We start from the raw sequence: 14,627 nt of genomic DNA, 5'->3' as shown, positions 1-14,627 counted from the left end.
CACATCTTTTCTTCAGATTGCTTGACTTTATAGGAGATATGGGAGAACACTGGCAAACACCAGTCTGACCCATCATGACCTCGCCTATGACTAACTAAACGAACTGTAAAGACAGCACCTCCCTCTGGTGGCTGCGTCACATTTAGCGTTCATGAAGAAATACAGTTTACAGTTACAGATTATCCACACCGTGGGCATTTTTAGGTTTATTCTTTTAATTTAACCAACAAAATGCTTCTATTAACCGGAGGTAAAGTGACACTGGAGGAGAGAAGCGGCGACTTTTAGTTGGAAAAAAAAAACACCAACCACAGAAAAAAATAATAGAAAGAATAACAATTTATGATACCTTTTTGAAAAATAAGTTTAAAAAAAATCAGAGGAAAGGTTCTCTGTAGTAAAAAAAAAAAAAAATGAGCTTGATTCTAAGTTTTCTGTACAGATTTTTCTACTCGGCATATTCTGCTTACCGGATTTAATACCTTGACAGGTATAACAGCACTGTGATGAATTCTTGCACAGATAGCAGACAAGATACCCAACAAACGTCTCCGGTCATTGTGAGAATGGAGCTCCATCACAACCTCCAAACTTCTGAATCATAGGGCCTCGTCTCAATTTTCTCTCAATCATTTTTTTTTTTTTTTTTTTTTTTTTTATCTGCGCCCTGTGTGTCCTGCTACATCAGGTTTGGTCCTATTGTGGCACAGCTTTGTAGGTAACATGTCAGTTTTGAAAACCTAACCCCCTTTTGCGCTGTGCTCTGTTGTGGAAGAACAGTACCGTCACTTTTGTTTTCCGTTTAGCTCCACAGGGATGATCACAGACTCTTGCAGAAAGAAAAGTCACCGAGTTGGACGGGCTTGCCTAAAATTGTATGTGTGAGATTCTACTACTGGATTCTGATTTCAATTTATACAGTTTATAAACAAAAAAAGGCTTTATTGCTAGGCTCTATTTTGACATAGCATGGAAATTTGACATTTTCTTTCTCTTATTTGTCCCTTTCCAAATCACCTACTAAAAAAAATATATATATATCACTGAATGTATATTTTGATTGAATAACTAAAATTCATCATTGCAAAGAATACAATTTTATTACCGTTGACTGACTAAGTTGAAAACATATACAGGTAAAACAAGTCAGCGTTCGTTGATATTAAATAAATATAAAGCTGAAATCCTTCAATTTCTCCACAGTGCCATGAGTCAAAATAAACTGTTCAGTTTATCACTGCAGTTCAGTTTTTACACAACAATCACATATGAAAAACAGAGTGCATTTTAAATCCCTATACATCGATCCCACTGAGGATTACTGAAACGTGGCCGCTCTGATGGTGACGACGAGCTCAGGAGGTTTTAGCGTTGACCAAGACGATTTGGATATTCCTCCTTTTTATCTCTCTGGACATCTGGCACCAAACGCAGGATGTGCAAAAGGTGGAAAGCAGACAGTCCCTGGCAATGGAGCCCTGTGGATCATTTGGTCAGATTAGACTCAAAGCTTCAAACATTTTCCTAAATGTGTAGAAAGGAAGGTTACTGTGGGAGGTTATTAGAAAGTTCAACGACAAACTAACCAAACACTTAGAAATATTGCTTATAAAATGTATTTGTATTATTTTTTTTTTTTACTTAACCAGGTAAAACCCTTAAGATCAAGATCTCTTTCACAAGGGTGACCTGGCCAAGAAATGCAGCAGCGCGTGTTGTTGTGGACAAAAATCACAGTGTGTGTAAATCATTACGCTCATTTTTAAATTAGGTAAAAAAAAACGTGTGCATCAAAAAATGGTAAAAAAAAAAAGGAACAAAGGCAAGGCAAATTTAGTTGTATAGCACATTTCAGTACAAAGATAATGCAAAGTGTTTTATATGATTAAAACACAGGAAAATAAAATCAGAATAAAAGTAAATGTCCAGCAACTAGCCCACCTCTTAATGGCTTAAAACAATGTAACAAAGGATTCGGAGTGGCCTAGTCAAAGTCGGACTTAAATCCAACTGAGGGGCTGTTATATGACATAAAACAGACCTGACATGCTCATAGGGCTTCAGGCAGAATGAAAAATATTCATCAAAAAGGTTTGGGTCTAAATTTCTCCACAGATTCTCCCAATTCAAGCACTTGAATTGGGAACTTGGGTAGGGCAACCAGTTATTAGGTTTTCCCATGTGACCGGTCTGGGTAGCTGCATGTCTGTTTCACCTTCCCTCTGTCTTCATCTCATGTTTAATTCATGCAAATAAAAGGACACCACTGGCAACAAATAATTATCTAAAAAATTTAGATGTGACCATAATGTAAAATCTTAAGCAATAAAATAATGAATGCATATGTGTGGTTTTATGAATACCTGGCAATAAGTCAAGATTGAAAATGTTCCAAAATGAAGGAAGTGAATGAAGGAATGAAGGAAAATGTCCTACCTCGATGTTGTAGCGATGCCTCATGCTGGTCCTCACTGCCAGAGTGATGGCGGGGGTACAATAACTGAAGACCTCCAGCAGGGGGAGACAGAGATGCTCTCCATATTTTTTGGAGGTGATGCACGCAAAGCAGGGGCAGCACCAGAAAGCAAAACAGCCTGTGGGGGGGAAACAAACACCCACGATGGATCACAGTGAGTTCACAGATGCAGATGTAAAACATTCAGATTTAGACAGCATGTCATTTATAGAAAGGACTGGGCATGTCCTGGAAATCACCTCCGGCCTCATTAAGCCTCACATATTTCTTTGACAACATCATTCCATAAATACTTCAGCTGTGGTGTCATCTCACCTTGCTCTAATAATTCCTTGTTTTGTTCTTTTGTTGGTTGTTTTTTTTTTGTTTTTTTTTTTTTTTTTTTTTTTTTTTTTTTTTTTTACGGCTCACACTTTAGCTGCAGGTAAAGTACATTTATCAAGATAATAGCTCAGAGTCTTACATTCCTTGACATCCTGACAGCAGTCACAGATGCCGGTCCCCCACTCCTGAGAGTTTTGGATCTCCATCACCGGCTGAGGCTGGTGGATCACCAGTTTGTTATCCATGATGAAGTCTGCAGGAAGAAAGAGGAGGTATTCTTTTATGTCTCTTTTTTTTTTTTTTTTAAAGAAGAAAATCTCTTTGGCTTCAGTTTGTTTCTAACCTTGGGCGTGGCAAATAAAAAAAACAAGTTATCAGTTTCAGTTGACCAAACCTTTGCTCATTATTTCATCCTTAACTACATAATAAAGCAGCAAAATTGTCTTGTACAGATAGCAACAAGCTGACAGTTACCGTCAAATAACGTCACCGACACACTTTTTTTAAATTGTGAAATAAACAATTAATGTTATTTTATAATACATGTCTTTTATTAATTTTTACGTAAATAACACCTAAGTAAAAATCCCAAACAACCTGTTTGGGCTTCGTTTTAAAGAAGAAAAACTGATTTTATGTCACAGAAGTATTAAAACAACACTTAAATTAAGCATTTGTAAATCTTTTTGACTTACATATGTTATAGAAAAATATCTGTCTTCAGCTTGTATATTTAAATATTAAATAAGAAACCAACGTCCGTTTAAACTCAAACACTTTCCAGGTTGGCGTCTCACCTGTGTGGCTGATGGCAGAGCTTTAAGTCCAGACGCAGCTGATTCCACTTCTCGCTGATCCTGGCACTGAGATAGCATGCTTTCAGTCAGACTATAAATACTTATGTTCACAGACGGTGAACTGGATATACTGGTTGTTCATGCGCCACCCTTTTTTTTTTTTTCCACAAGTACAGGAACTTGAGCAGCTTTCTAAGTCCAGTGACTGTATTGATCTTAAGGGTCATGTTGTGTCTTCATCTCATTGTGCTCATTGATTCCGTGTGGAACAGGTTTCTCTGCTAAAAAGGTCAGAGCTGGTTTCTGCAGCTGCCAGCTACAGATTATCTCATGAATATTTTTGCTTTCTCCTGTCATTAGTTATAAGAGACAGGTACTAACCCTATAGGTCAGAGTTTACGCCGTGGCACAGATACTCTGAGTTACAGTCTTTGCTCTCATCTTGTGAAGAACATTTTAATAAACCCGACTGAGTTACTTTCATCTTAAGGTGGATTGGATGATCTTGTTTATCCACCACACGCCCAAAACAAAAATCAATTGTTTATTGTAATGGGTTGCCCAATCAAAAGGAGGCTTACGTTTCTCAGCACGTCAGAGCCTCAGGTGGAAAAACAACTCAGTTACTTAATCATTGCAGTTCCTCTGGTTATGTTCTTTTTACTGTGGAGTTGAGTAATAAACAGGAAAAATCTTGTAGCTAGAAGGAAACATTTACCATTTAAATCACATTTCTCTTTATACGCGTGTCTTCCCCTTCTTTGCTTGAATTGTTTGACCAATAATCACAAAAATAAATCAGCCCACTTCAAACCAAACTTGTTCTTTACTAGACCCCATTTGTGTAATGCTGGAAACGGGACTGTGAGAATTCAGCCTTCAGTCAGAGAGACAAGCTGGAGTGTTCAGGAGTGGGCCACCACCCGTCCCGGTGGGTACTGGATTACTTCGCTGGTCAACCGCAGTATGTGAGGACACGGAGTCTCTGACAGGCTGACCAGCAGAGCGGGAGCACCGCAGGGAGCTGTGCTGGTAACGATTCTCTTCACTCTCTACGCTGAAGACGTCTCCATCCGCTCCACAGGATCCCACCTTCAGAAGTTCTCCGATGATTCGGTTTGATCGCAGATGAGGACAAGTCAGAGTACAGATGGTTGGATAGAGAGCTTTGTAGACTGGTGACAGCAGGACCATCTCAGGTTAGATGCAGGAAAAACAAAGGTGCTAATAGAGGACTTTCTAGTGTCCCCTTATTGACACCAGTAAATATCCAGTTAACTAATATTGACATAGTGGACTCTTAAGTACCTGGATGTCTTTACAGAACCGGTCAAGACAGACTCTACCTGCTGAGGAGCCTGAGGTCTTTAGGACTGCAGAATGAGCTTCTGAAGAATTTCTTTAACTCTGTGGTGGCATCAACCATCTTCAGCTGCAGAGCTCTTTCAGCAACAGACTGCTGCATCCTATATGCTATAAGGAGCGCTTCTGCAGGTCCTTCCTCCCAGCTGCTGCTAGACTTTATAATCTTGCTGCTCACAACTGACTCAATAAGTTTTTACAACATGCAAATGGAGACACAGGTTCTGATCAAGAATCATTTACACTGTCTCAGATGCTGACGTCCGTTTGCACACACTTTTGAAGTGAAAGTGTGTGTAAAGTCTGGGGTGTTTGCTTGTACGTTTAGCATTTTTTTTCACATCGTTCTGTAAGCTAGCTCCTGTCTATCCTCTATTTAAAGGTATAGTGGACAATATTTTTCATCTTTGAGTTCCATTGATTGTCCCGCATCCCAATCATTGAGACGCCCTCAGATAATGGCAGTGTGTGTACATTTGTTTGTTTCTGTTTGCTGGCTGCACATCTCTAGTGTTTATGTATACAGGTAGCTTAGCGGTTAGCTTCGGTGTTAGCCGTTCATTGTAGCTCTGCTGCTCTTACCGTAGACTTTGAAAATGGCTGAGTCACAAGAAGCAAACTGTTTTACAAGTTAATAATGAAAAAAGAGGAAAGAAAGAAGACCAGAGTGTATTTAGGAGATTTTTTCCAGCAATCCCCCTGAGGAGCAGAAGAACAGGTAAAATGGTCTCGCACATGAGAGCAGTCATTCAAAAAGGGACTTGGGCATTTCTTTCCTACATTTCCAGAAAAATAATGCACTCTATCTTTAACTTGTATATTGTATTTTTATCTGAATATGTCGTATTATAAATAATTGTGCAATATTTTCTTTTGCCTTTCTGAAGAGTCGCTTTAGAATGGTTCCTTTAGAACTTAATTTTAAAGTAGCTTGTTATTCCTATTACTAATCTAGTGTGTAACTCTTTCTTTGTGTTTTTGCCACAGTTGCGCCTGAATTTCCCCATATCTAAACTCTGCCCATGGGAAATGTACTAATACTATTAGAGATTCCTTACATTTTGTTACATGAGATTAAAAGACTTCTGATATTTTTATGAGATATTGCGTGATAAACTAACTAAAAGTAGTACATACTTGTGAGATTAATGGAAAAAATATAATTAAAAACCACAATAAAATCCAAGAAGTTTGCCATTTGTAGTCAATACCTTGTAAAACTGCATTTCTCTCCAATTGCAGCCACAAGCCTTTTGGTGTATGTCTCTACTTACTTTGCATATCTTGAGACCAAACATTGGGTAAAATAGCTCAAGTTGAGTCAGATTGTATTTAGAATGAGACTTTAGCTGGCCCATTTCAACACAGGAACATCTTTGTAGATAAACTACGGCCCTGTCCCTTTTAGATACTGCTCTGCTTCAACACACCTGAATCAAATAATTAGGATCTTAACAGGACTCTGTATGCAGTCATTTAATTCAGGTGTGCTGGTACAAGGACAGTTGTAAAGGTTGCAGGACTGGAGTTTGGTACCACCCCTGATCTAAATAATTTCATTGCAGCTCTGCCGGTGTGTTGAGGGTTGTTTCCTGCTGAACCATGAACCTTCACCCTGCAAGAAGTTTTAGAGCCTTGGGTATTGTTGTATAATCTAACCCCACTCTACTGCTTTATCCCTGTACTCGTTGGTCTTCATGACTCTGGCACCTTTACAAGACAACTGGATCTATACTGAGCTTAGATCACTCACAAATTAACTCTATTTACCCCTTGGGTGACTTGTGAAGGCATTTAATTACACTGGATTAGTATTTGGGGGTTTCAAAGGAAAGAGGGTGAACACAAATGCGCACCACACCTTTCAGGTTCTTAATTGTCAAAAAATGTAAACCTGTGCATAATTTTCCTTTTTTTTCCCTTACAGGTCAGAGTTATAAACAAAAATTGATTCAATGTTGCACTGTGATGAAATGTGAGGAGATTCAAGGTGTCTGATTTTGCCACGTCTAAATCAGCACAAATTATAAATTAAATCAGTGTAATAGGTTTATTAGGAGGCCTGTGTCATGTTGGTGCCCAAAGGCTGTGTCCTCCACTGTCATTATCCATCCAATGCATTCTACTTGCAGGGTTGCAGGAGAGCTGTTACCCATTTCCAGTAATCAGGCAAGAGGCGGGGTCCAACCTGGACAGGTCACCAGTCCGTCACACTATGCTCACACACAGTCATACCTGACTGCAATTAACATAACCGTCACGTTTTTAAGCTGTGGAAGTAACCAATAGGAACCCCATGCAATGAGGGTGATGATGAAAGACTTTCAGTGATTCATACTTTCCAGGTGGTTGGTTAAACCTACGTTTAAGGGTCCATGTCTCAAGAGGAGATCAGTACAAAATTGATTTAATAAAAATAGCAAGATTGTTCACTTTTTAGTCAACTTTTTTATCACAAAAATAAACTGTTAGATTAATTCCACTGGACAATTGAGGTCGCATTGAGCTTTGTATTCTGTTCTGGTTTTGAAGGTCACATCAGCAAAGCTTTTGTGTGAGCATGTGCAAACTGCTGTAGTATAAATAATAAGGGCAGGCTGTTATACTGCCCTATGGGAGGACGCAGACTCTCACGTTGCTCATTTAGCTTCAGATTTCTCTTTCAAAGCGGCCTTGCCAGAAAGATGGCAGCCTTAATGCGGCTAAAATATTTTTTTTTCAACCTTCCTTTGAAGACTGTTGGAGCTTCTTTATAATGTAACATATCTTTGGCAAAGAAAAGGACAATAGAAAACTTTTGGGCTTTTCAGTCTGAACTGCACAATGGGAGGACTGGCTTTGTGAATGTGCTCGAATGAACAAGCCGTTTTGTTTCCTCTGTTTGCTGTTTTGTGGGACCTCGGACAGCGGCAGATGAAAGGTCTGTTTCTGCGTATAAGGGCCACTCAAACAAAACTAGGCAAGGACGACTTTCATCTCTGGTTCTCTTCTCAATAGAAGGAACGGAAGGTCATCATAGATGAGTTTTCCGATGACGTCATGATTATTTTATGAAAGAAACTCATTTTTCAAGTCAAGTTAAACCCATTATACCACAGCATGTCCTACAAAAGGCCATGTTTGTTGATTGATGGATGTATCGATGGCTATGATGAAATGTTGCATGCATGGCTGCAAAATCCTTGGTGTTTCAATTTGAATACTCAACCCGCCCATCCATTCATCCATCAGTCCATCCAATTGTTAAATGCAGTGGCTCTTGGAAGTCCACTCTCTCCTGTTAAACAGCCAAGTTTTTTTTAATGAAAACAAATATTGCAAAAAAAATGGTCTTGCACAATTTAAGCATGAAAGAAACTCATCTGTTGGTGGGAATAAATAAAAATCTACAATACCATGGTTGGAGAGGTATGCACCTCCATAGGTAATACTCTGCTGAAGTGCCTTCTGATTTAATATCAGTGTTCATTCTTCTTTGGTTGGAGTCTACCAGCATCCCACGCCTTGACTTAAACTTTTTGGCCACTCTCCTTTGCGAACACAATCTCTCAAATTGTGAAGAGATCTCTTCATTAATAATAAAAAAAGCATATATGTATGTAAAAAAAGCATATATGTATGTATATATACTGTTTATATATATATATATACACTCACCGGCCACTTTATTAGGTACCCCATGCTAGTAATGGGTTGGACCCCCTTTTGCCTTCAGAACTGCCTCAATTCTTCGTGGCATAGATTCAACAAGGTGCTGGAAGCATTCCTCAGGGAGTTTGGTCCATATTGACATGATGGCATCACACAGTTGCCACAGATTTGTCAGCTGCACATCCATGATGCGAATCTCCCGTTCCACCACATCCCAAAGATGCTCTATTGGATTGAGATCTGGTGACTGTGGAGGCCATTTGAGTACAGCGAACTCATTGTCATGTTCAAGAAACCAGTCTGAGATGATTTCAGCTTTATGACATGGCGCATTATCTTGCTGAAAGTAGCCATCATGGGTTGGGTACATTGTGGTCATAAAGGGATGGACATGGTCAGCAACAATACTCAGGTAGGCTGTGGCGTTGCAACGATGCTCAATTGGTACCAAGGGGCCCAAAGAGTGCCAAGAAAATATTCCCCACACCATGACACCACCACCACCAGCCTGAACCGTTGATACAAGGCAGGATGGATTGTTATAAGAATTATTATTCTGAAGTCACTATGGCCTCACACCACTCGGACAGAGGAGGCCTGGAGACCTGATGTCTGTGTATAAGATCCACTGTTTTCTGATTTCAAGGCCAAATGCTGCAGCTGCTGAGGGATACTGATTGTTTACGATAGACTGTCTTTGTTTTGTCTCATGGGAAGGCCACGGTGCAGTATTAGGGGAAGCCCGAAAAGCGAGGCAGACAGAGACAGGGCAGACAGAGACTGCAGCGGAACCGTGGGGTGCGATTACTTTCCATCTATGTGAATCTCTGCTCTGTTTCTCAATAAAAGTGCTGGAACGTTATACCACCGTCTCGTTAATTAGTAAAGATGGGAACTCAGTTACTATTGCTTAGAATTCCACCCAAAACTCCCACAACAATTTGGCGTAAACGAACAAGATCTCCGACCGACGAGCGAGGGAGTCCGGGGACAGGAGCTGCTTTGGCCGGCCCGGAGAGGTTATCCGGCCTCTGGTACCCCGAATGGATTTTCAAGGGATGTGGAGGAGCTCCTGGTCTCGGAGCGTCTCTGGGCGTCGGCGCGAAGACCCGAACCTTTCTTTCATGAGACGGTAAGGGGATTATTTTCCAGCTCTTTTAAAAACAAACGCAATTGGTCAAAAAATGCTTGCAAGCTTTTAAATTTTAAACCCCATTTTAAAGTATACCTCAAGAAATTTAAAAATTTAAAACTGTAAACCTAAAAGGTAGAAAAAGTAAAAGCCGGTAGAAATAATGAATTATATTTAATCCTTAAGGCAAATAAAACAGGGTTCGCAATACCGAACGGTGACTAAGGTTTAAACATTAAACTAAAATTCAAAATTTAATTAGAATACGTTTTCAGCTGAAATACGGACTTTCCCACAAGGGGGGAGGAGTGGCAGAGTGATTTTCACCTGGAGAACAGGTGACCAGCTGAGCAGTTTCCAGCTGGTCCATTAAAGTCCTCTTGTCTTGGGTTTGTGCAAGAGGCTGTCCACTTCTGTTGTGGATGAAAGCGGCAGGGATGCTTAAGTCCTTGACTGTTGCGAAGACGTTTGCAGCTTTGATAAGTGGGGACCCCGACCATTATACCAAAAAGGCGACCATCGGATGTGAGGCCTTTCATTTAGTTGGTCGATCGTGCTAAGGACGTAAAAAATAATAATAAAAACACAAAAAAAGGATAAAATAAATAAAATAATAAAAAAAAGTCTGGAAGCAGAAGAGTCAGTGTAATGGGTCAAAGGCAGAGTTTTTCAGGGTCCAGCCTTGCCCCAGGGTGAGACGTTCGATTTCATGCTGAAAAACGTAGGGGCCCAGACGCATGACATGCATAAATGATTTGAAATGATTTGATTAAACATGCAGATTTCTCACATAGGGGTTATTATTATTACTATTATTTTATTTTATTGCAGTACTGCTACTAAATAATAAAAATAAAATTAAGAGAAAAAAGAAAAGCGAAAATTGAATAAAATGGATAAAAACAAGGAAACGGAAACGAAACTAAAAAGGCGTTGCACCGGGGAAGCGTTTACGCGGGGACCGATTAGGCACTTCCGTTGTGGATAAAATGGGTCTAAACTGCAAAAAGCGACGTATAACTTTCAAAAATGGGTAAGCGTCCAAGTGTCTGCGAGACACAGAGTTGTATCCTTGCGGGACTGAAGGTAAAACCGCGTGTGGACGAAGCATCGGGGGGTCGTAACCAGCGCACGCTCTCCACCTTTTAAACTAAGCGGGAACTTAACGCGTTGAAAACATCTTTCGGCGTTGACGTTTAAAAAATTATGAAAAACATAGAACTATTTAAGATGGTGAAAAAGCAGGCCTGCACGTGTTTGTCTGTCTGAATGTCATCGTTTGTATGTAACCGTACGTGTGTATGTATCTATGTAACTAAACGTTCGTCTGTGTGAATTAATTCGGGGTAAAAGTAATGTTCATGGTTTCAGAATGTTCATTTGTTTTGGGAGAACTGCAGCTCCGTAATTCAAATGACATTTTAAGCATGGACTATGTTAACAATAGAGGTACAGTAAAAGAGAGATTTAAATAACAAAGTTTGTTTTTTAACATTAAATATCAGGACCAAATTAAATTGATACACGGAGAAATTAACATGTCTTGAACGGACATATTTCAGCTTTGTTAGAAAATTGGAACTGGTAATAAGCTTTACACAAAGCTTCTTGAGTTTACTGTATAAAATTAGATCCTATAACTTCTTTTTTTAGCCCTAAAGTAATTTAAAATTACTGAGATCTCATTGCTTATAATAATAATGATTCATCACAAACCAGTCCAGTTGAAAGAAGTTTAGATATACAAGATTTTTGATTTAAATAGATGAGGGAAAACTGTGCTTTGAACAAACCTGTATGGAACTAAATATGAATTGCTTTTCTGAGGGTTTTCTATTCATTTATTTTATTTATTTTTTTGCTTGGAATTTGAATGCAACTAATGAGAAATTTTGAGAAGCGTCAAAATATCAGAAGGCCACGTTACACGCGTCATCAGTTACGAAATCATCTGATATTATTAGTTATGCTGAGCTGAGGCGATCCTCAGAGGGACAGTATAACCTGAGAAGGACAATAGATATGATAAACAAATCTGACCATGATGTAAACATCTGAATGTTTATGGCGAGGCTGGGTCTGTGTGTTCTGGCCTGGGGCACGAAAACTATGTCAGAGGGGAAAAAAATAAAATAAAGCCAGCTTCGGAAGGATTAAATTTTAATTCTAATCTTGGTTTGTTTTGGGTAGGCTTCTCAATGTGCTGAATTATGGGGAAAACTCTTATCATTTATAGAGAAACACTAGAAGCTCAAAAACTAAAAGGGAACAATCATTGCTTTAAAGTTTCACCCTTGACCAATTAGGTTTGATAAGGTATATATGAATAAAAGTATCACTAACAGCAAATACACATGGTCAAAGGACCAGAAATATATCAAAAAAGTTTGTAATAAGTCAAAAACCTATGTCATATTGGAAAAGACATAATTGTGCTCCTTGGAAAACAATTTTGTTTTAGTTTTTTTGGTTAATTTCTTTCGTTTTTTTTTCTTTCTTTTGGAGGGGTTTTGAACAAAGTTTCAAAGGAAAGGTGAAGAATAGAAACCTTCCCAGGATCAGAGAGAAAAAAAAAGGGAAAAAGATCACGTTAAAGGGACACTAAGGGGACCAGGGTTTTAACTGCATGCTATTAACACTCTTGTTTTTCTCTGAGTTATTGCTTTCAGATTAAAGGAGTTATAATCAGATTTGGACACTAAATTATACTTAGTTTTAACCAAGTTATGCCAGATCTTCCAGCAGGAAAGGTGGTGTCTTAAAGATGTTTGTTGCTTTCTGCTATTAACAGCTCTATCTTTCTGCTTCTTTTCTTTGCAAAGAAACCTGGTCAATATGATAGGATTGTGCTAACATAGAGATTTAGTCTCATTTTAGACATTCTCAGATGCGAGAGAATGCAGAAACAGTGCCGCAGTGACATGGGGGCTGATCCTTGGGACAAGGACTAAAGGTGATGTCATTGACTTCAGCCTGATCCAGTTTTGAGTTTTATTTTGTCAGAGACAAAGTTTGATTTATTTTTTTTATCCTTTTGTTTCTTTTATGTTTGTCATGTTAGAGGGAACACTGTAGTTAAAATGTTTGTGACTGCTTTGCTGTAATTTCTTTTCAACCTATGGAGCGTTTTCTTTGGCAAAAAATGCTGGCAGAATTCATTCTGTTTGCAGGCGTGAGGACTGGAGGATGGACTCTTGATGAGAAGGAGAATGTTGGGCTGCTGAATTTAGACATTGGACTGGAAAAGGACATTGAAGGACTATGACTGAGGCATCGGACAACCTTCGACAACAAACACAGATGAGTTCTGCAGACACGACTTCATGCATTTCACTTCAGATTTTGTTGTACACAATTAAAACAAAACACACATTACGAAACACATTAAGATTATGTAAAGGTGAAAACTTTTAAAGAAGCACCTTGATGGAATCATGGAGCAACTTAATAAATTAAGTGGGTATTATATCAACAGTTAAATAAATAAATGAATGAATTAGTTTTCACTATATAGGTAGAGTAATCTGAACTTTTAAATAGCATTTCATTTAATGAACATCTTAGTGTAAGCTGATTTCTGCTACTCTGGCAGGCTTCAATAAAACGCAAAGAAAAGGTTACTGGCTAAAATGGGTATAATGTTGCAATAAAATTTGCATAATGACACATCCTACTAACTAACATGGGTAAATTTAGGATTAAAGCATCAGGGTACAATGGTTACAATATTTATGGAGATTTAATATCTTTCAACTAGAACACAAATAACTCAAAAGTCTTTCTAACCAGTTAACCCGTTAACCTGAGGGCTTTTAGATCAGGATAATTTAATGGTTATCGTCTTACATGCAAAAAATAAGTAAGATTAATTTAATTAGATTAAATTATGTGGACATTTTGGATCTGGTCAGGATTGCTGGGGGCTGTGATGATAAAAGGGTAACAGCTTGAAGGTGATATCAATGAATGAAGATTTTCTCTGAGGAACATTAAAGCAGCAAAGACACCCCACATTGGAACTCCTGTTTTGAACGGGACGTAAGGTGAGATCCTTACAATAAGAGACGTTCCACACAGGGGGGTGTGGAGACCCCTGGGGCATGGCACCCAGGACGAGCTGCTGTGGACTTGACACAGCTGGTGGAACCAGAGGGACGACAAGGTGGTCCCACATGTCATCTGACACCTTACACTGACTGTAAAGGGTTCTGGGTTTTCAGGGTTGCTGAAAACAGAAAGCTTCAGAGAACCTTGACCCTTCCTGACCAGGCACGCAGAATACATAGATCATAGATCAGATTGCAGAGGCCTAGACAAATAGGAACGTAGAGACGCGTTCATCCAACAACTTCTTAATCAAAGTCCTTAATCCTCAGTTTAAGATAGATAAATAAATAAATAATCACAATGTACACAATGTAAGGTTTACTTTATTTTAGGATTAATTTGGGAACTAATTCTGATTTGCTTAAGTAGCTTTAGTTGTTCAACAATGTTAGAACATTTTCAAAAAAACTTCTGTTCTCTCCTGCTCTCTGCTTTGTTTTGTGTTGTAGAACCTTGGCATCCTTGAACAGTAACAGCATGGTATAAATATTTTGTCTTTTCTGTGCAGAACAGCACCTCACTTAAAAAAAAAAAAAAGGAAAAAAAAAAAAAAGAGGGAGAGAGGGAAAAGGCTTTCACATGGAAAGGCTTTCTTTTTCTCAGTTGGGTTTTCAAAATAAAACGGGAAATGTCATGAAACGAATATGTTGATGAAATTATGTTGCAGAGAACTTCAACTGTCAGACAACAACAGTTAAGACACGCATTGAAAGCATTCTGTTAAGAATTATTATGAATTTACTGCAGATACACTTGAACTTAAAGATTACTATTTTAA

General features: G+C 38.7%; 1 protein-coding gene across 2 annotated transcripts; it reads right to left on the bottom strand.

The window, feature by feature from the left end:
- Window positions 1-404: 404 nt before the first annotated feature.
- LOC105922761 (cornifelin homolog B) lies at window positions 405-6,342 on the bottom strand. Of its 2 annotated transcripts, XM_036142795.1 has the most exons (5): window positions 6,234-6,342; window positions 3,598-3,663; window positions 2,940-3,053; window positions 2,437-2,594; window positions 405-1,478 (listed from the first exon to the last, which is right to left on the bottom strand). In XM_036142795.1, exons 3-5 carry the CDS (start codon window positions 3,043-3,045, stop codon window positions 1,356-1,358), a joined length of 387 nt encoding a protein of 128 aa, XP_035998688.1. In that variant the 5' UTR covers window positions 3,046-3,053; window positions 3,598-3,663; window positions 6,234-6,342; the 3' UTR covers window positions 405-1,355. The 2 variants fall into 2 exon arrangements, with proteins under 2 accessions (XP_035998688.1, XP_035998689.1); XM_036142796.1 differs by lacking the exons at window positions 3,598-3,663; window positions 6,234-6,342 and adding an exon at window positions 3,496-3,563.
- Window positions 6,343-14,627: the final 8,285 nt, after the last annotated feature.

This window comes from Fundulus heteroclitus, chromosome 11, assembly GCF_011125445.2.
Source record: "Fundulus heteroclitus isolate FHET01 chromosome 11, MU-UCD_Fhet_4.1, whole genome shotgun sequence".
Taxonomy (NCBI): Eukaryota; Metazoa; Chordata; class Actinopteri; order Cyprinodontiformes; family Fundulidae; genus Fundulus; species Fundulus heteroclitus.
This window is presented reverse-complemented; position numbering and strand designations above follow the sequence as displayed.

Coding starts and splice junctions, on each gene's coding strand:
- LOC105922761 (XM_036142795.1), bottom strand. CDS start 3,045: ATGGATAACAAACTGGTGATCCACCAGCCTCAGCCGGTGATGGAGATC. Junction 2,595..2,939: donor CTGTCAGGATGTCAAGGAAT/GTAAGACTCTGA, acceptor TCCCCCCCACAG/GCTGTTTTGCTTTCTGGTGC. Junction 1,479..2,436: donor GGCATCGCTACAACATCGAG/GTAGGACATTTT, acceptor AATGATCCACAG/GGCTCCATTGCCAGGGACTG.